The sequence below is a fragment of the Hemitrygon akajei genome, chromosome 27, assembly GCF_048418815.1.
Source record: "Hemitrygon akajei chromosome 27, sHemAka1.3, whole genome shotgun sequence".
Classification (NCBI taxonomy): domain Eukaryota; kingdom Metazoa; phylum Chordata; class Chondrichthyes; order Myliobatiformes; family Dasyatidae; genus Hemitrygon; species Hemitrygon akajei.
Window position 1 is genome coordinate 9,181,308 of NC_133150.1, and position 20,284 is coordinate 9,201,591.

The following is a 20,284-nucleotide window of genomic DNA, read 5'->3' on the forward strand; positions in this document are numbered from 1 at the left end:
AAAGTGCCCTGATGGGTATCATATACAGACCCCCAAACTATAGGAGGATGTTGTCTACAAACTACAATGGGAGATAGAAGATCCATGCCAAAAGGGCAATATTATAATTGTCATGTGAAATTTCAAATGCAGGTAGATTAGGAAAATCATGTTGGTGCCGAATCCCAAGAGGGGAAATTTATAGAATGCCTGAGAAATGGCTCTTTAGAGCAGCTTGAGTTCGAGCCCACTAGGGTAGCAGGTATTCTGGACTGGGTGTTGTGCAATGAACCAGAATTGATTAGAGAGCTTTAGGTCAAAGAACCCTGGGAAAAATGATCATAACGTGATCAAACTCACCCAACGATTTGAGAAAGAGAAGCTAAAGTCAGATGTATCAGTATTACAGTGGAGGCATGAGAGAGGAGTTGGCCAGAATTGATTGGAAAAGAACACTGGCAGGGATGACAGTAGAGCAGCAATGGCTGGAAATTTTAGAAGCAATTTGGAAGGTATAGGATACATATATCCCAAAGTGGAAGAAGTGTTCTAAAGGCAAGATGACACAACTGTGGCTAACAAGAGAAGTCAAGGCCAACATAAAAGCCAAAGAGAGAGCATATATAATAGAACAAAAATTAGTGGGAAGTTTTGGGATTGGGAAGCTTTTAAAAAAACGACAAAAGGCAACTAAGAAAGTCATTAAGAAGGAAAACAAAGAATATAAAAGTGAGCTAGCCGATAATATTAAAGAGGATACCAAAAGTTTCTTCAGATACATAAAGTATTACAGAGAGGGGAGAATGGATATCAAACTGCTAGAAAATGATGCTGGAGAGGTACTAATGGGGCACAACGAAATGGTGGACAAACTGAATAAGTATTTTGTTTCAATCTTCACTGTGGAAGACACTAGCAGTATGGTGGAAGATCTAAAGTGCCAAAGGTCAGATGTGTGTGAAGTTGCCATTACTATGGAGAAAGTTCTTGGGAATCTGGACCAGATGGTGTACACCCAGGGTTCTGAAAGAGATGGCTGAAGAGATTGTGGAGGCATTAGTAATGATCGTCCAAAAATCACTAGATTCTGGAAAATTGCAAATGTCACTCAACTCTTTAAGAAGGGAGAGAGGCAGAAGAAAGGAAATAATAGGCCAATTAGTCAGATCAGTGGTTGGGAAGATGTTGGATTCCATTGTTAATCATGTGGTTTCTGAGTTTTTAAATGCATGTGATAAAATAGGCTGTAGTCAGCATGGTTTTCTCAGGGAAAATCTTGCTTGACAAATCTTTGGAAACATTTGAAGAATTAACGAGTAGGATGGACAAAGAAGAATTGGTTGATGTGTGCTTAGATTTTCAGAAGGCCTTTGATAAAGTGCCATATATGAGGCTGCTTAACAAGCTACGAGCCCATGGTATTACAAGAACAATTCTAGGATAGATATAACAGTAGCTGATTGGCAGGAGGCAAAGAGTGGGAATAAAGGGCGTCTTCTCCGGTTGGCTGCCGGTGACTAGTGGTACTCTACAGTGGTCTGTGTTGGGCCTGCTCCTTTTTACGTTATATGTATGTCAATAACTTGGATAATGGAATTTTTGTCTTTGTTGCAAAGTTTGCAGATGATATGAAGGTAGGTGGAGGGGCAGGTAGTCTTTAGAAAGTAGAGAGGCCACAAAGGACTTCTACAGATTAGGAGAATGGGCAAAGAAGTGGCAGATGAAATACCGTGTAGGGAACTGTATGGTCATGCACTTTGGTAGAAGAAGTAAAAGGGTAGACTATTCTCTAAATGGAGAGAAAATTCAAAAATCTAATGTGCAAAGGGACTTGGAAACCCTTATGCAGGATTCCCTAAAGGTTAATTTGCAGTTTTGGGCCCCTTATCTTAGAAAGGATGTACTGAAACTGGAGAGGGTTCAAAGGAGGTTCACGAAAATGATTCTAGGATTGAATGACTTGTCACATGAACAGGGTTTGATGACTCTGGACCTGTATTCACCAGAATTTAGAAGAATATGGGGTGAACGTATTGACACCTATTGATGGTGAGAGGCCTAGGTAGAGTGGATGTGGAAAGGATGTTTCCGATGGTGAGAGAGTCACAGCCTCAGAATAGAGGGGCATCCTTTTAGAACAGACATAGAGGAATTTCTTTAGACAGGGAGTAGTGAATTTATGGAATTTGTTGCCAGAGGCAGCTGTGGAGGTCAAGCCTTTACATGTATTTAAGGCAGAGTTTGATAGACAAACAAGAGAGAATCTGCAGATACTGGAAATCGAAGTAATGCACACACAGTGCCGCAGGAACTCAGCAGGCCAGGGAGCATCTACGGAAAAGAGTGAGCAGTCAACGTTTCAGGCCGAAACGTTTCATTGGGACTGGAAACAGTAATGAGAAGTCAGAGTAAGGTGGTGAGGGGAGGGGAGGGGAGGAAGAAGCACCAGGTTGCAGGTGATAGGTGAAATCAGGAGAGAGGGGTGAGTGAAGAGCAGGGAAGTAGATTGGTGAGAGAGATAAAGGGCTCGAGAAGGGGGAATCTGATAGGACAGAAAGCCATGGGAAAAAAGGGAAAGGGAGGAGCACCAGAGTGAGCTGATGGGCAGGAAAGCAGATGATAGAGAGAAAATGAGATATGGTGAGCGAGGGAAATGGGAATGGGGAATGGTAAATGAGGGGCTGCAATTGCCAGGTCCAAGAAATAAATGTTGATGCCATCAGGTTGGAGACTGAATATAAGGTGCTGCTCCATCATGCTGAGTGTGGCCTCATCGCGGCAGTAGAGGGGGCCATGGACTGACATGTTGGATTGGGAATAGGAAGTAGAATTGAAATGGGTGGCCACCAGGAGATCCTGCTTTTTCTGGCGGATGGAGCTTTGGTGCTCAGTGAAGCTGTCTCCCAATCATCACTGAGTCTCATCAATATACAGGAGGGCACGCCGGGAGCACCAGATATAGTAGTTACCCCAACAGTCTTACAGTGAAGCATTGCATCACCTGGAATTACTGTTTGGGGCCCTGAATGGTGGTGATAGATTCTTGAATGGTCAGGGCATGAAGGGATATGGGGAGAAAGCAGAAGATTGGGACTAAGAGAAAAAAATGGTTCAGTCATGATGAAATGGCGGATTTGATGAGCCTTTGGCCTATTTCTGCTTCAATATCTTATGGTTAACCTTTATTAAAATGGTTTAGGCATGCAAAAGAAAGGAAGTCTTCCTTAGTTTCTACAGGATTTCAGAGAGACACATTCAGAGTTCTGTGTGTAGCTTGATCTGCATGTCTGAGAAAGGGTACTCTTGCACTGGAGTTACTGTAGAGTAGATTTCTGAAGAGAATGCCTTTTGTGTAGATTCAATGAAAAAGCTTTGCCTGTGCTTAGTGGAATTTGAAAACAAACGATGTGGTACAATACTAAGGAGACAGGGAGAATTAAGATTAATAGAGTAGATACTGATGGCTGTTTCTTCTCAGTGAGGTCCAAAACTGAGCCAAAGTGTGAGAACAAGACATTTAGGACGAAGAGGAAGAAAATTTGAATTTTTGCAGAGAGTTGTGTTTTTTTTCAAATACTTCATTTCAAAAAGCTGTGGTTGATCCTTTAAAAAGGAAAAGAAAATCAACAGGTAAGATACACTCAGTGGCCATTTTGTGAGGTACACTATACACAATTAATCAGCAACCCAATGCATAAAAACATGCAGATGTGGACAAGAGATTCAGCTGTTGTTCAGACAGAATACCAGAATGGGGAAGAAATGTGATCTAAGTTACTTTGACTGTGGAATGATTGTTGGTGCCAGATGGGGTGGTTTGAGTATCTCAGAAACTACTGATTTCCTGGGACTTTCACTCACAACAGTCTCTAGCATTTACAGAGAATGATGTAAGAAACAAAAAAAAAATCCAGCGAACAGCAGATCTGTAGATGAAAATACCTTGTTAATGAGAGAGGTCAGAAGAGAATGACCAGACTAGTTCAAGCTGACAGGAAGGCGGCAGTAACTCAGATAACCACGAGTTATAGCAATGAAAATCAGAAGAGCATTTATGAACGCATTTGTCGAACCTTGACGTGGATGGGTTACAGCAGCAGAAGACCATGAACATCCACTCACTGGCACCATCTTAGCTGCCTTGTATTCCTAATAACGTGGCTGCTGAGCGTAACAGAGTGCAAGGCTATTCTAATGCAACACTGCATAGAACAGACATTTCTCTAATAAAAAGACACAAATAGACAACTTGCATAAGCAAATAGCCATGCAAATAATGCAAAATGTAATTTATAGTGCATCTATGTTGTAATGCAGATTGATGCATGAACAGATTATTCCATAGTGGTTAATAAGGGCAGCTGCTTATTTGGGACAACTCTTAAAGAACAAAAACTAATTGAAAAAATAGCCAGGATTACCTTTGTTTATTTGGGACAGTATGCTGCTTAATTGGGACAGGAGATTGTTGCCAAAGTTTCTAACCAGTATCATTTATGTGCACTTGTGTGGCCGTTAAACAATACACCGTGCTTAGAACAGTTTTAAAAAAGCATCAGTTGTGTGTGTTTGTGTTCAGCGAGCAATGATTTTTGTCACAGATAGCGGGAGAGAAATAAACAGTAAGACAATTCGGAACTGTTTTGCTCACTGATCTCAAGCATTCAGGCTTGGAGATACTAAAAATTGTCAATTTCAATATTTCAACAAGTTAGGAACTGCAAAGAATTTGAAGGTATTGTGAATCATCTTGGATGTAACAATGAAATGAAGATTTGGAGGATGCAATTATTGAAAGCATTGTGTGAAGGCAGTTTGTTATTGTGTCTGCACTGACTTTATTAATTTGTTTGTTGTCTATTGCATCCGACAATGATAGAAAAAGTTGCTGCACTCTCTAAACCTTGGAACTCTGGGTCCAGTGGTATGTGTAATGTTATTTATTTACAGTCTATCAAAAGGACACGGCAGCATATACTGGATGAATTCCTCTGTCGATAACTATTAGGAACATCAATTTTATAGTACTGTGGTAGTATTAATTGTGTTGTAATTCGTTGTGTATTTAATTTAAATACTTAAGTTGTTACTCAATTAAATAACAGTTTGTCTTTTTTTATCTTTTAAACCATTTCCATGAAACTTTGGCTAATTGGGGCAGCAGCTTAATTGGGCTAAAATGTACTTGTCCCAATATAAGGCCATAAGACCATAAGACACGGGAACAGAATTAGGCCACTTGGCCCACTGAGTCTGCTCCACCATTCCATCATGGCTGATTTATTATCCCTGTCAAACACACTCTCTTGCTTCTCCCCACACCCTTTGACACTGTGACTAACCAAGAACCTATTAACCTCTGCTTTAAATATACACAATGACTCAGACTTCACAGACATCTATGGCAATGAATTTCACAAATTCAACACCGTCTGGCTAAAGAAATGCCTTCTCATCTCTGTTCTAAATGGATGCCCCTCTATTCTGAGGCTGTGCCCTCTGGTCCTAGACTCAACCACTATAGGAAACATATTTCCCACACCCACTCTGTCTAATTCTTTCATTATTTAATGCTTCAATGAGATGCCCTCTCATTCTTCCAAACTCCAGTGATTACAGGCCAAGAGCCATTAAATGCTCCTCATACATGAATTCTTTCATTCCTGGAATCATTCCTGTGAGTGTCCTCTGGACCGTCTCCAATGTCAGCACATCTTTTCTCAGATAAGGGGCCCAAAACTGTTCACAACACTCCATGTGTGGCCTTACATTACATCCCTGCTCTTATATTCTAGTTCTCTTAAAAAAAATGATAATATTGCATTGGCCTTCCTTACCACTGACTCACCCTGCAAGTTAACCATTAGGGAATCCTGCACAAGGACACCCCAGTTCCTTTGCACCTCTGAATTTTGAATTTTCTCCCCATTTAGAAGACAGACTACGTCTTTATTCATTCTACCAAAGTGCATGATCATACACTTTTCTACATATATTCCATCTGCCTCTTCTCCGAATCTGGTGAAATCCTTCTGCATTGTTGGCGGTTTGATGTTTATTTTTAGAAGCTTTCTGTATGATGCATGGCTCCGGGGTTGTACCCCAATGGGTTTCTTTTTTTTCTCACTTCTCTTGCTTAGTAGGGTTTTTTTATTCACAAAAATTTTCAATCTTTAAGATAATTTCTTTTTATTTGAGGCACTGTAAGTGTTGTTACTTCGATGTACCTGTCTTATTTTTGAATAATAATAATAAAAAGATTTGAAAAGAAATCCTTCAGCAGACTCCCTGCTTCCTCAACACTGCCTGTCCCTCCACCTATCTTTCTATCACCTGCAAACTTGGCCACAGAGCCATCAATTCTGTCATCCAAATCATTGACATATTGTGTGAAAAGCAGCAATCCCAATACAGACCCTAAGGAACACCACTTGTCACTGGCAGCCAACCAAAATAGGCCCCCTTTATTCTGACTCTGCCTCCTGCCAATCAGTCAATCTCCTATCCATGCTAGTATATTTCCTGTAAAACCATCTTGTTAGGCAATGTCCTGTGTAGCACCTTGTCAAAGGCCTTCTGAAAATCCAAGTAAATAACAGCTTGGATTATTACTGTTATTAATAATAATAACCTGCTGAGCTCTTCTTCGGCTACCTCTGTATCTGTGCAAGGACTCTCCAGCCCACACCGGTGACTCCTTCTCTTCCTGGATACCCCACTCTGATCTTCTGCCTGTTCTGGATTTTTTTTATTGCCATCTGCCAACAAAACATCAACCATCTTGACTTTGCCACTCCTCTCTCCAATTCAATCCTCACTCCTTCCGAACGAACTGCTCTCCATTCTCTCCGCAGTAATTCTAACCTCACTTTCAAACCTGCAGATGGGGGGGGGGGGGGGTGTCTGTTATAGCAGTCCAGTGGACTGACCTCTGTTTTGCTGAGGCCAGGTGACAACTGTCAGACACCTTCTCTTACTTACCCTTCGAACAGGATCCCACTAAGTAGCACCAAGCCATTGTCACCTATACCATCACTGACCTTATTAACTCTGGGGATCTCCCATCCACTGCCAGCAACCTCATATTTCCCTTACCCTACACATTCCATTTCTATCTCCTAACCAAGATCCATAAACTGCCTGTCCAGATAGACCCATTGATACTGCTCCACTGATCTTATATCTGCGTACCCCCCCCACCCCCCACCGCCCAGTTCATTCCCTTCCTACCTACATCTGTGACACTTCACACACTCTGGATCTTTTCACTGATCTCAAGTTTGCTGACCCTGATCATTTCATTTTCTCTATGGATGTTCAGTCCCCATACATCTCTGTACCCCACCTGGATAACCTTACAGCTCCCTGCTGCTTTCCGGACAACAGGCCCAATCATTTCCCTCCACCACCACTCCCCTCCTTCAGCTGGAACTGGTCACAAAATCACAAGATCACAAGACAAAGGAGCAGAACGCTACTCCACCATGAGCTAAACTATTCTCCCATCTAGTTCCTATTTCCAGCTTTTTCCCCATATCCCTTGATACCCTGACTAATTAGTTACCTATCAATCTCCTCCTTAAACACCCTCAATGATTGGGCCTCCACAGCTGTATGTGGCAACAAATTCCATAAATCCATGACCCTCTGGCTAAAAAAATTTCTCCTCATCTATGTTTTAAATGGGTACCCTCTAATTCTAAGACTGTGATCTCTTGTCCTGGACTCACCCACCAAGGGAAATGGCCTTTCCACATCTACTCTGTCCAACCCTTTCAACATTCGAAATGTTTCTATGAGATCCCCTCTCATTCTTCTATACTCTAATGAATACAATCCAAGAGCCGACAAACGCTCCTCATATGTTAGTCCCTGCATTCCGGGAATCAACCTCATGAATCTTCTCTGAACTCTCTCCAACATCAGCACATCCTTTCTAAGATAGGGGGCCCAAAACTGCACACAGTATTCCAAATGGGGTCTCACCAGTGCCCCATAGAGCCTCATCAACACCTCCTTACTCTTATACACTATTCCTCTTGAAATGAATGCCAACCTAGCATTCACCTTCCTTACTGCTGATCCAACCTGGTGGTTAACCTTTAGGGTATCCTGCACTAGGACCCCCAACTCCCTTTGCACTTCCGATTTTTGAATTTTCTCCCCATCTAAATAATAATCTGCCCGATTGTTTCTTCGTCCAAAATGTACAACCGTACATTTCTCAACATTATATCTCATCTGCCATTTCTTTGCCCACTCACCTAAACTGACCAGGTCTCTCTGCAACCTTTCCATTTCCTCAACACTTCCTGCTCCTCCACCTATCTCTCAATAATTTCTTCTTCAGCTCCTCCAACTTCCTCAAACCAAAGGTGTAGCCATGGGAAGTTCACAACTACAGATGCTCTGGGCTGTCCGCACCACTCTCTGCAGAGTCCTGCGATTAAGGGAGGTACAGTTTCCATACCAGGTAGTGATGCAGCCAGTCAGGATGCTCTCAGTAGTGCCCCTGTAGAAAGTTCTTAGTACTTGGGGGTCCATACCAAACTTCCTCATCCGTCTGAGGTGATAGAGGCGCTGTTGTGCCTTTTTCACCACACAGCTGGTGTGTACAGACCACGTGAGGTCCTCAGTGATGTGGATGCCAAGGAACTTGAAGCTGTTTACTCTCTCAACCCCAGATCCATTGATGTCAATATGGGTTAGCCTGTCTCCATTCCTCCTGTAATCCACACCAGCTCCTTTGTTTTTGCAACATTGAGGGAGAAGTTATTTTCTTGGCACCGCTGTGTCAGAGAGATGACTTCTTTCCTGTACGCCACCTCGTCAATGTTTGAGATAAGGCCAATCAATCAGTTCTTTCATCTCTATTGCATCTGCTCTCAGGATGAGGCTCTTCATTCCAGAACTAAGGAGATGTTCTCCTTCTTCAAAAATGGGCTTACCTTCCTCCACCATCAATGCTACCCTCACCTACAATGCTTCCATTTCACTCATGTCTGCTCTCACCCTATCCTTCCACTTTAATAGCAGGGATAAAGTTCCTCTTGTCCACACCTACCACCCTATTAGCCTCCGTGTACAGCACATAATTCTCCATAACTCCCACCATCTCCAACGGGATCCCACCACCAAGTATGTCTTCCCCTCCCCAAACTTTCTACTTTCCACAGGGACCATTCCCTATATGATTCCCTTGTCCATTCATCCCTCCCCACTGATCTCCCTCCTGGCACTTATCCCTACAAGCAGAACAAGTCCTACTCCTGCCCCTACACCTCCTCCCTCACTACTATTCAGGGCCCCAAACAGTCCTTCTGAGTGAGGTGACATTTCACCCATGTTGGGGTTATCTCAGTATAGCCTCCTGTATATCGGTGAGACCCGATGTTGATTGGGAGACTGCTTCAATGAGCCAGAAAAAGCGGAAACTCCCAGTGGCCCCCATTTCATCTACTTCCCATTCCTATTCCGACATGTCAGTCGATGGCCTCCTCTACTGCTGGGATGAGGCCACACTCAGGTTGTTAGAAGCAACACCTTATATTCTGTTTGGGTAGTCCAACCTGATGGCATGAACATTGATTTCTCTGTCTTCTGATAATTGCCCCCCTTTCCCCATTCTACATCCCCAATTCCCTCTCTCATCTTATTCCTTACCTGCCCATCACCCCAGTCTGGTCCTTCTCCCACTTCCCTTCCTTCCATGCTCTTTTACCCTCTCCTATCAGATAACACCTCCTCCAGCCCTTTATCTCTTCCAGCAACTTCCCAGCTCTTTACTTCACCCTCTCCCCCTCTTCCAGTTTCATCTATCAGCTACCACCTTGTACTTTTCCCTCCCCTCCCCAACCTTCTTACTCTGACTTCTCATCTCTTTCCCATCCTCAGCCCAAAACGTCAACTGTTTATTCCTTTCCATAGATGCTGCCTGACCGGCTGATTTCCTCCAGCTTTTTGTGTGTGTTGCCTTAGATTTCCAGCATCAGCAGACTTTCTTGAGTTTGTGATCCACTGACTCTCCTTTGTCTATCCTGCCTGCTATTTCCTCAAGAAATTCCAACAGATTTGTCAGGCAAGATTTCTCCTTAAGAAAACCATCTGCCTTTAGCCTACTTTATCGTGTATCTCTAAGTAACATGAAACCCCATTCTTAATAATGGATTCCAACATCTTCCCAACACTGAAGTCAGGCTAACTGGCCAAGAGTTTCCATTTCTTCTGCCTCCATCCCTTCTTACTGAGCGGGTGTAGTCCATCTGATCCAGACGACATCTACTTTCAGATCTTTCAGCTTTCCTTAGTCATAGCAACTACACTTACTTCTGCCCCCTGAGACTCTCAAATTTCTGGCACACCGCTAGTATCTTCCACAGTGAAGTCAGACGCAAAATACTTAACAAGTTCATCCACTGTTCCTTTGCCCCTCATTACTACCTCTCCAGTGTCATTTTCCAGTGGTTCAATATGCACCCTTGCCTCTTTTACTCTTGATGTATGTCTGAAAAAAAACTTTTGGTACTGTCTTTTTTATCTGGCTTACCTTCATATTTCATCTTTTCTCTCCTTATGGGTATTTCAGTTGCCTTCTATTGGTTTTTAGAGACCTTCCCAATACCCTAACTATCCTAATTTCTGCTATATCATATGCCCTCACTTTTGCTTTTATGCTGTCTTTGACTTCCCTTGTCACCCATGATTGCCTCGTCCTCCCTTTAGAATACTTCTTCATCCTGGGAAGTATCTATCCTACATTTTCCAAATTTCCCCCAGAAAGTCCAGCCATTGCTATTCTCCTGTCATCTCTGCTGGTGCCCCCTTCAAAAATCTTTGGCTAGCTCCTCTCTCATGTTCCAGTTATATGAAATCCACTGTTTATGAAAAGAAATGTAGTCACATACTCTTAGTAAATAGCATGGCCGGTCTCAAAACTTATTCATAAGTAGCTTTTAAGGTATTGGGTCAGACCCAAAGTATGATATGCTAAAATGATAGTGTATTATTTTGCCATGTTACTGAGTATACTGGGTGCCCTATTCTGTGCAGCAAAGATTGGCTCAGAAGATTGAAGCACAACTGGGTCTCAGTGTCCACAGAGATATACAGGGGACAGCTCAGTAGTGTAATCATTAGCACAATGTTTTACAGTACAGGTGAACGAGGTTCAATTCCCACCACTGCCTGTAAGAGTGTGTATGCTCTCCCCGTGACCGTGTGGCTTTCCTCCCACAGTCCAAAGATGGATGGGATGGTAGGTTATTTAAAGTGCGCTTTAAAAGGAGCGTGGAGTGGGGACTCGGGACAGTCGCAGCAGGAGGAGGAGCGAGGGACTCGGGAGAGCGCTGAGTGCTGGGAAGCAGCTGAGGAGCTGAGGTGAATGTGCTTTAAACAGAGCATGGCGGGCAACTGAAGGGTTAAACAGAGTGTTGATTAGTTGATTAGAGAGAGTGAGTACTTGAGATAATTGGCAGGGACAAATAAAAGGAGGGGTAACTGAAGAGGAGTGGCCAGTGTGTGAGTGACTCAGGATAGGAGTGGAGCTTTGAGGTTTTGGTGAGCAGAGGCTGAGGATGAGCTTGCTCCCAGGTGAGGTAAGGCCGGGTAAGCTCCTTTAATTAATTTAATTAACTTAGGAGTAGGTAATGGAGGCAGCAGTTAGGGCAGTCGAGTGCTCCGTATGCAGGATGTGGGAATTCAGAGTGAGCACAATTGTCCCTGATGACTACACCTGCAAAAGGTGCATCCAGCTGCAGCTCCTGACAAACCGAGTTAGGGAACTGGAGCTGGATGAACTTCGGATCATTTGTGAGGCAGAGGCAGAAACAGACAGGAGTTTCAGGGAGGTAGTCATCCCTAAAAGTCAGGAGACAGGTAACTGGGTGACTGTCAGGAGAGGGAAGGGGAATAGACAGGAAGAGCTGAGCATCACTGTGGCCGTTCCCATCAACAGTAAGCATATCGTTTTGGATACTGCTGGTGGGGACGACCTACCAGGGACAAGTTGCAGTGGTCGCATCTCTGACACCGAGACTGGACCCTCAGCTCAGAAAGGAAGGAGGAAAAAGAGGAGAGCAGTAGTGATAGGGAATTCGATAGGGGGACAGATAAGAGGTTCTGTGGGAGAGATCGAGAACCCCGGATGGTCTGTTGCCTCCCTGGTGCCAGGGTACGCGATATCGCAGATTGAGTTCCCGGTATTCTCAAGAGGGAGGGTGAGCAGCCAGATGTTGTGGTCCATGTAGGGACCAATAACCTGGATAGGAAGAAGGAGGAGGTCCTGCAAAGAGAATTTAGGGAGTTAGGTGCAAAATTGAAGGACAGGACCTCCAGGGTTGCAATCTCAGGATTGCTACTCGTGCATGTGCTAGTGAGGCTAGAAATAGGAAGATAATGCAGCTAAATATGTGGCTAAGGAGTTGGTGCAGGAGGGAGGGCTTCATGTTTCTGGACAATTGGGCCTTGTTCTAGGGAAGGTGTGACCTGTTCTGACGGGACAGGTTGCACCTGAACTGGAGGGGGACTAACACCCTTGCAGGTAGGTTTGCTAGTGCTGCTCCTGGGGGTTTAAACTAGATTTGCAGGGGGAGGGGAACCAGAGTGTTAGAGCAGGTAGTGAGGTGGAGGAGGATAAAGGTCATGTGAGGACTGCCTGTATAGACAGAAATCAAAGGTTTGTATGTGATAGAAATGTTCTCAGGTGCATCTATTTCAATGGAAGGAGTATTGTAGGTAAGGCAAATGAGTTTAGGGTGTGGATTGGCACGTGGGATTACAACATTATTGCTATTAGTGAGACTTGCTTGCAGGAGGGGCAGGACTGGCAGCTTAATGTTCCAGCGTTCCGTTGTTTTAGACGTGATAGCAGGAGAGGGATGAAAGGGGGAGGAGTGGCATTACTAGTCAGGGAAAATATCACAGCAGTGCGTAGACAGGAGAGCCTGGAGGGATTGTCTACAGAGGCCATATGGGTGGAGCTGAGGAACGGGAAAGGTGTGACCACACTAATAGGGTTGTATTACAGACCGCCCAATAGTCAGAGAGAATTGGAGGAGCAAATCTGCAGAGAGATAGCAGACCGATGTAAGAAACAGGAAGTTGTAATAGTAGGGGATTTTAACTTTCCAAGTATCGGCTGGGACTCACATTGTGAAAGGACTGGATGGCTTGGAGTTTGTCAAATGTGTTCAGGAAAGTTTTCTAAATCAATATACTATATAGAGGTACGAACGAGAGAGGATGCAATACTTGATCTCCTATTAGGGAACCAGACAGGTCAGGTGACAGAAATATGAGAAGGCGAACATTTTGGGTCCAGTGACCATAATGTCTTTAGTTTCAGGTTAATTATGGATAAGGATAGGTCTGGTCTTCGAGCTGAGGTTCTAAATTGGAGAAATGCCAATTTTGTGGAAATGAGAAAGGATCTAGGAAGAGATCCTATTGGCAAGGATGTGTTCAGTAAGTGGAAGGCCTTCAAAGGTGAAATTTTGAGAGTGCAGAGTTTGCATGTTCCTGCCAGGATTAAAGGCAAAGTTAACAGGCATAGGGAACCTTGGTTTTCAAGGGATATTGGCAATCTGGTTAAGAGAAAGAGAGGGGTGTATAGCAGGTATAGGCAACAAGGAACAAATGAGGTACTTGAAGAGTATAGAAAATGAAAGAAAATACTAAAGAAGGAAATCAGGAAGGCAAAAAGAAGACATGAGGTTGCTTTGGCAGATAATGTGAAGGTAAACCCGAAGGGTTTCTATAAGTATATTAAGAGCAAAAGGATAGTAAGGAACAAAATTGGTCCCCTAGAAGATCAGAGTGGTCATCTATGTGTGGACCCTCATGAGATGGGGGAGTTCTTAAACAGTTTTTCTGCATCAGTATTTACTCAGGAAACAGGCATAGCGTATATGGAAAGAAGGGAAACAAGCAGTAGTGTCATGGAACATATAGAGATTAAAGAGGAGGAGGTGCTTGCTGCCTTACAGCGAATAAAGGTAGATACATCCCCCGGACCTGACATGATATTTCCTCGGACCTTAAGAGGCACTAGTGTAGAAATTGCAGGGGTCCTGGCAGAAATATTTAAAATGTGCTTAGCCATGGATGCAGTGCCAGAGGATTGGAGGGTAGTTCATGTTGTTCCGTTGTTTAAAAAAGGCTCCAAAAGTAAACCAGGTAATTACAGACTGGTGAGCCTGACATCGGTAGTAGGTAAATTATTGGAAGGTGTTCTGAGAGATCAGATATACAAGTTTCTGGACAGCCAAGGGCTGATCAGCATGGCTTTGTGCATGGCAGATCATGTTTAATGAATCTTGTAGAGTTTTTCGAGGAGGTTACCAAGAAAGTAGAGGAAAGAAGGTCTGTGGATGTTGTCTACATGGACTTTAGTAAGGCCTTTGACAAGGTCCCACATGGGAGGTTAGTTCAGAAGGTTCAGACACTAGGTATCCATGGAGAGGTTGTAAACTGGATTTGAAATTGGCTGTGTGGGAGAAGACAGAGTGGTAGTGGATGATTGCTTCTCAGAATGGAGGCCTGTGACTAGTGGTGTGCCTCAGGGATCTGTGCTGGGACCCTTGTTGTTTGTTGTCTATATCAATAATCTAGATGATAATGTGGTAAATTGGATCAGTAAGTTTGCTGATGACACTAAGATTGGAGATGTTGTTTTCAGTGAGGATATCTTTCAAAGCTTGCAGAGGGATCTGGACCAACTGGAAAATGGGCCAGAAAATGGCAGATGAAATTTAATGCAGACAAGTGTGAGGTGTTGCATTTTGGAAAGACAAATCAAGGTAGGACATGCACAGTAAATGGTAGGGCACTGAGGAGTGCAGAGGAACAAAGGGATCTGGGAGTTCAGATACATAATTCTCTGAAAGTGGCGTCACAGGTAGACAGGGTTATTAAGAAGGTTTTTGGCATCCTGGCATTCATAAATCAAAGTATTGAGTATAGGGGTTGGGATGTTATGGTGAGGTTGTATAAGACATTAGTGAGGCCAAATTTAGAGTATTGTTTACAGTTCTGGTCACCTGATTATAGGAAGGATATCTGTAAGATTGAAAGAGTGCAGAGAAGATTTACTAAGATGTTGCCGGGTCTTCAGGAGTTGAGTTACAGGGAAAGATTGAACAGGTTAGGACTTTATTCCTTGGAGCGTAGAAGAATGAGGGGAGATTTGATAGAGGTTTACAAAATTATGAGGGGTATAGACAGAGTAAATGCAAGTAGGTTCTTTCCACTTAGATTAGGAAGATAAATACGAGAGGAAATGGCTTTAGGGTGAAAGGGGAAATGTTTAGGGGGAATTTCTTCATTCAGAGTGGTGGGAGTGTGGAATGAGCTGCCATCTGACGTGGTAAGTGCAGGCTCACTCTTAAGTTTTAAGAATAAATTGGATAGATACATGGATGGGGGAGGTCTGGAGGGTTATGGACTGTGTGCAGGTCAATGGGACTAGCGGAATAAAGTTTCAGCACAGACTCGAACGGCCAAATGGCCTATTTTCTGTGCTGTAATGTTCTATGGTTCTATTTGGTCATTGTAAATGGTTCCATGATATGACTAAGATTAAATCCGGGGATTGTTGGGCAGTGTGGCTCAAAGGTCCTAAAGGGGCCTATTCCATACTGTATCCCAATAAAAGAAAAGTTAATTCCAGCATCATGACAATGCGTACTATTGTACAAATATAATTTCATTTTCAAAAATATCTCAAAACATATAAATGGATCATTTCAAATTAAAGCAATTTATTGTACAACAAGGCTTGTTTTTCACTCCTTGAAGAGCCATGTGGACAAATCCATGAAATTTGTAAAAAGCAACTCAGAACAAATGAGCAACCCCAATGGTAGTTTTAGCTAATGGATATGATTATCTGAATGAGATAATTCACGTTGAATACCATATATTGTCACGGCGCGCAGCTGCCAGGAATTAAGCTTGTCAGCAGTCTCGATGTATTAGGTGTATAGAGAGAAAACCTTGCTACCAACTCAGCGAGCGATTGTACTCACACATTGAGTTGCCGAATGGAGGCCGGTTCAATGAGTTAGTGCAATGTTTGAGACCAGCATTTACAGAAATGCAATTATTGAGGAAGCCAGTCAGTAGACTGAATTTGTAATAACAATATACACATGTGGAGAGTGCTCAGACACTTGTTGTAAAGATGCCGCTATATCATACATATATTTATAACCATGTGCTTTGCTGTTGGTCCTAGTATTTTAGTTATTATAGTAATTAAAACTTAATAGCATTGTTCACAGCCCAATTTCAAACAATGTATGTCCTCATCAGAATTCTACATGACCTGGAGGGGATTTTTGAGGCAGTCATACTTCCTTGTGAATCAATGCCCCGACCTATAGAAGCATTGCACAGTACAAGGTTGATTACATTCATAAACGCTCGGTGCTGTGGCGTCTCTGGACCTGGGTATCTAGAAACCATCTTCTTTATAGCTATTTGACAGATTGTGATGGAAAAAGGACTGGCTTCTGGGAATCTGCAAGGGAAAGAAAAAAACTTTGGAAATCTGCAACGTATCAGTCAGAACTCGCAAAGATGAGTTTTTGAGTGAAAAACTTTATCCAGAGTTCAGATTCTGGGCATTTTTTTTTACAGAACTAAAAATGAACAAACATCCCCCAAGAGATTAGTCAACAGAAAATCTAAAAATGTAGCTTAGTGATTCTTCGGAATAAAAACAGAAAAGGCATAAAACTCAATAGATCTGACAAAAGGTCGTTAGCCTGAAACAGTAACTTTGTTTCTCTTTCCACAACCGGACCTTCTGTGTGTATCCAACATTTTTTGTTTTTTATTTCAAATTTTTAGTCATTATCAGATAAAGGGTATTAATGGTTATGCTACAGAATATTCCATCTAAATATTAGAGTAGATTAAAGGGGCAAAAAATTCTTCACTCAAGAACTGTCTTTCCTCTTTCCAATGACTCAATGTCAACAAGACAAAGGAGCTGATTATTGGCTTCAGGAGAACCAGCCCTCTCTACACTGATGGCACACCAGTAGAAACTGGGAGCACTTTCAAACTCCTGGGAGAGCATCTCACACAACCTCCCATGGTCCCAGAACACATCCTACACAATCAGGAAAGCTCACCAGCGCCTCTACTTTCTAAGGAGGCTGAAGAGAGCTGGGCTACGCACGTCTATAGTACATCAGGGCATCACTGCACGGTAGGGCAACTGCACTGCGGCGGAGTGGAAGTTATTACAACAGGTAGTCAAAACTGCCCAGCACATCACTGGCACCAGCTTACCTGCCATCATGTACCTGTATACAGAAAGGAGCTTAACAAGCACCAGAAACATCACGAAGGATCCCACCCACCCTGCCCATGGACTGTTTGTCCCACTCCCACCAAGGGAGGAGGCTATGTAGCATCCACACCAGGATCACTAGACTCAAAAACAGTTACTTTCCCCAAGCAGTAATGCTGATCGAAACCTCTACTCACTATCCCACCCCTCCACCCTCCACAACCCCAACCTCCATTACTTTAACATTTCCTGCCAGGCAGCTTATGTACCTCGCATCACTTTATGGACATACAATCAATCTATGCATATAAGTTATATATTTACAGTATATTCATATTTTATGTAATTATTCTTCAGCATATTGTTTCCTTTGTACTGCATTGGAGCCAGAGTAACAATTATTTCATACTTGTCTGCTGGTACTTACTACCTGTTACATCGCTGGCATTTAGGGCAGCAATGAAGATCCTCCATCTCTGCCGGTGTCCGGGGCTTCCTTCATCATGCCGGTAGCTTCCTGGTTTTCACTACCGTCAGTCAAGCGAGTCCTGGGTGGAGACTCAGGAATACCATTGCACTCAGACTTAGAAGGATTCTTCATTGCTGTTTCTGTAACCAGTCAAGCTTGTTAGCCCTGAGCTGAAACCCAGACCTGGAGGGCCAGTGGACTGTTGACCTATTTAGCATGAACGACCCTACCAAGAGCCAAAGCATAGAGCCCCAACTCCAGCCAGCACTGCTCTCTGGATCATTGAGTCACCTGAGCCTCCAAACCATGACATGTTGTGGTCCTTCTAGAGGACTTGTGTACATTAAACAATCTTGAATCTACTGAAGAGCTGGTTACGTACATCCAGAATTTGTGGCTGAGAAGTTTTAACCCTTATAGAAATATGTGCTAAAATCTGTGTGTAACCCATTCCTTGCAGTGTTGCAAAGAAGCAATTTTCTCAAGAGCAGGATGTGTATGGGGGCATGGACTTCACAAAGTCATCAGAGGGATTTTCTGGCATGGGGAGAGTTCTTACAGATGCTCAAACCACCAGGAGTGGATCAGAGATAAGAGCAGCTGCACTCCAAGCCTGAATGGCGGTGAGAAAGAACGCCTTCCCTGAAGGATTTATAGTCCATCGTAGCAGGTTTCATGATTCACGCTCCTCAGCTGTGGCTCAGATAATGTATGTCCCTTTAATTTATGATCAGTCAGGCCATCATGTCTTCAGCAAACATACCCGTTCCAATCCATCAGCACCGGGGTCAATATGATAGACAATATTAGTCTGCACCCATCAACTTCCACAGGGAAGCACATCATGTCCAGGAAGTCCAGCGTTCAATTTCACATTGCCCACTTTGACAGATTTTCCGCTTCGAATCAGTCACAGGGCACATAAAAGAAAATACTAGGTGATTGAATTTCTCTTCCAGAACTTTTTATTCCATCCAGTTGGCACAAGGTTATAATTTGACCATGGTTCAAGAGACTTCAGGACAGAAAAAAATAATAAAGCAATTTTGCCACGAATCCTTTGACCAGTATTCATCTTTGTAAAGTAAGTCTGATATAAGACCGCAGCTAAGAAATAGCTGGATTCTGCAGTAATTTTTTTTTGAGGTTGGAATTGCACTGAATCATTTCCTGTGTCACGTGTCTTTTCCACTGTCCCAGCAGTGAGCAGGCCAAACAAATCTATTTTATGGCACTGCTTATTTCCCAGATGTTTTTGGAGCTAGTTATGGCACAGACGAGTTCAAGCAACAGTGGAACATACAGGCAAATCGTGAGGAGCCAAAAGAAATCCGATTTACTACGAGCATCTGATTTTAACAAGGCTAGCAGTGCAGGTGAGTTATGTTTATGTTATTTACTGTTGCAAGCTGTTAGTTGATAGTATGCATCACTAACTTTAAAGTAGAGTTTGTGGTTGGACGGGTTGGCTGCTGCTGTGGGACAAGCAAGGCAGATTGAAAAAGCAAACAAAAGCTGTTCATAGACATCTCACGATATTTCCATCTGTCAGGTTAACACAGTTCAGATGTTTAAGTATGAATTTATTAAATACTGTAACCTAAGACCCTTATTTTGAGTCTGTTTATTTTAAAACATAACTCCTAATATATACGTTGAATGATTCATATTTCAGTCACTATTTCAGTTACAGCTTAAGACTAAATGTGTTCAACTCTGAAGTTTTCAACAGTTTACAACCAAAGTCCCAGTTGTAAAAGAACAATGTTTGAAAGTGAAAGTTCTTAAGGGATAAGAATGAAATTAAACAGATACGTAAAAGACTTCATTGTTTGTTGAAAATTGAATTAAGAATTGTAGTTACTGATTCTCACATAATTCCACCCTTGTCAAGATTCGCTCACCTATATCATCATCCACAACCTCACACCGCTACCTGGTCTCAATGCACTCTCTTTCTGCAGTCTTCCCAGCCACATGGATTTAAAGGATTTTACAGTATTTGACCCTTTGTGCCTGTAAAAACTCCTGAGCCTCTTATCTATGTTCGGTGTCAGTGGCTGTCTTATTACTGAATCCACAGGACTCCAGCCGTCAAAGACAGTCCTCATTCAGACATCACATGCCCCGCATTCTGGGGCAGCCTCCCTTTTTCTTGTCACTTTCTTTTCTGCTTTCATCAGCAACTTAAAAGAAATCTCTTCAAGCTTGGCAGCTTCCGTACCCCTTTTCCCTCATGGCTTTACTATTCATCATCCTGTCTATAACTCTCTGATGTCTCCATGCAGATAATGAGGACCACAGAAATGTAAGTCTCCACTGTTAAATGGTGAGCTAAAAGACCTATTTTGCTTAAGGACGCCACCTAAAGTGTTAACTTTTCTCTTTAAGTTAGCCGACCTCTGGTTGGAAGTTACAGTGGAAGTAAAAGTGAGACTAATGACACTTGCCATTATTTATGTAAGTTCAGGCAAGTGAGCCTTTGCAGTTTGGTTAAAGGCAACTTTCCAAAATGTGTTGTGTGAGGTGCTCTGCACTGC

General features: G+C 42.9%; 1 protein-coding gene and 1 long non-coding RNA gene across 4 annotated transcripts in view; one reads left to right on the plus strand and one right to left on the minus strand.

Annotated features, from left to right (window-relative positions):
- The first annotated feature begins 4,691 nt into the window (after nt 1–4,691).
- The window catches only part of tspan18b (tetraspanin 18b), a 182,670-nt gene continuing 167,077 nt past the window's right edge, over nt 4,692–20,284 (plus strand). Inside the window, exon 1 of one of the 3 annotated variants that reach the window (XM_073030357.1) lies at nt 4,692–4,714. Coding sequence is in view for 1 of the 3 variants with exons in the window: in XM_073030353.1 (XP_072886454.1) it covers nt 18,994–19,120 (127 nt within the window). In the remaining 2 variants the exon portion in view is untranslated. Of the gene's footprint in view, nt 4,715–18,974; nt 19,121–20,028; nt 20,053–20,284 lie in introns of those variants that run through there. The other 2 variants (XM_073030353.1, XM_073030358.1) reach the window with 2 other exon arrangements.
- LOC140717011 (uncharacterized) lies at nt 15,718–18,806 on the minus strand. The gene is made up of 2 exons (XR_012096410.1): nt 17,703–18,806; nt 15,718–16,495 (listed from the first exon to the last, which is right to left on the minus strand). It is a non-coding gene; the product is annotated as an uncharacterized lncRNA (long non-coding RNA).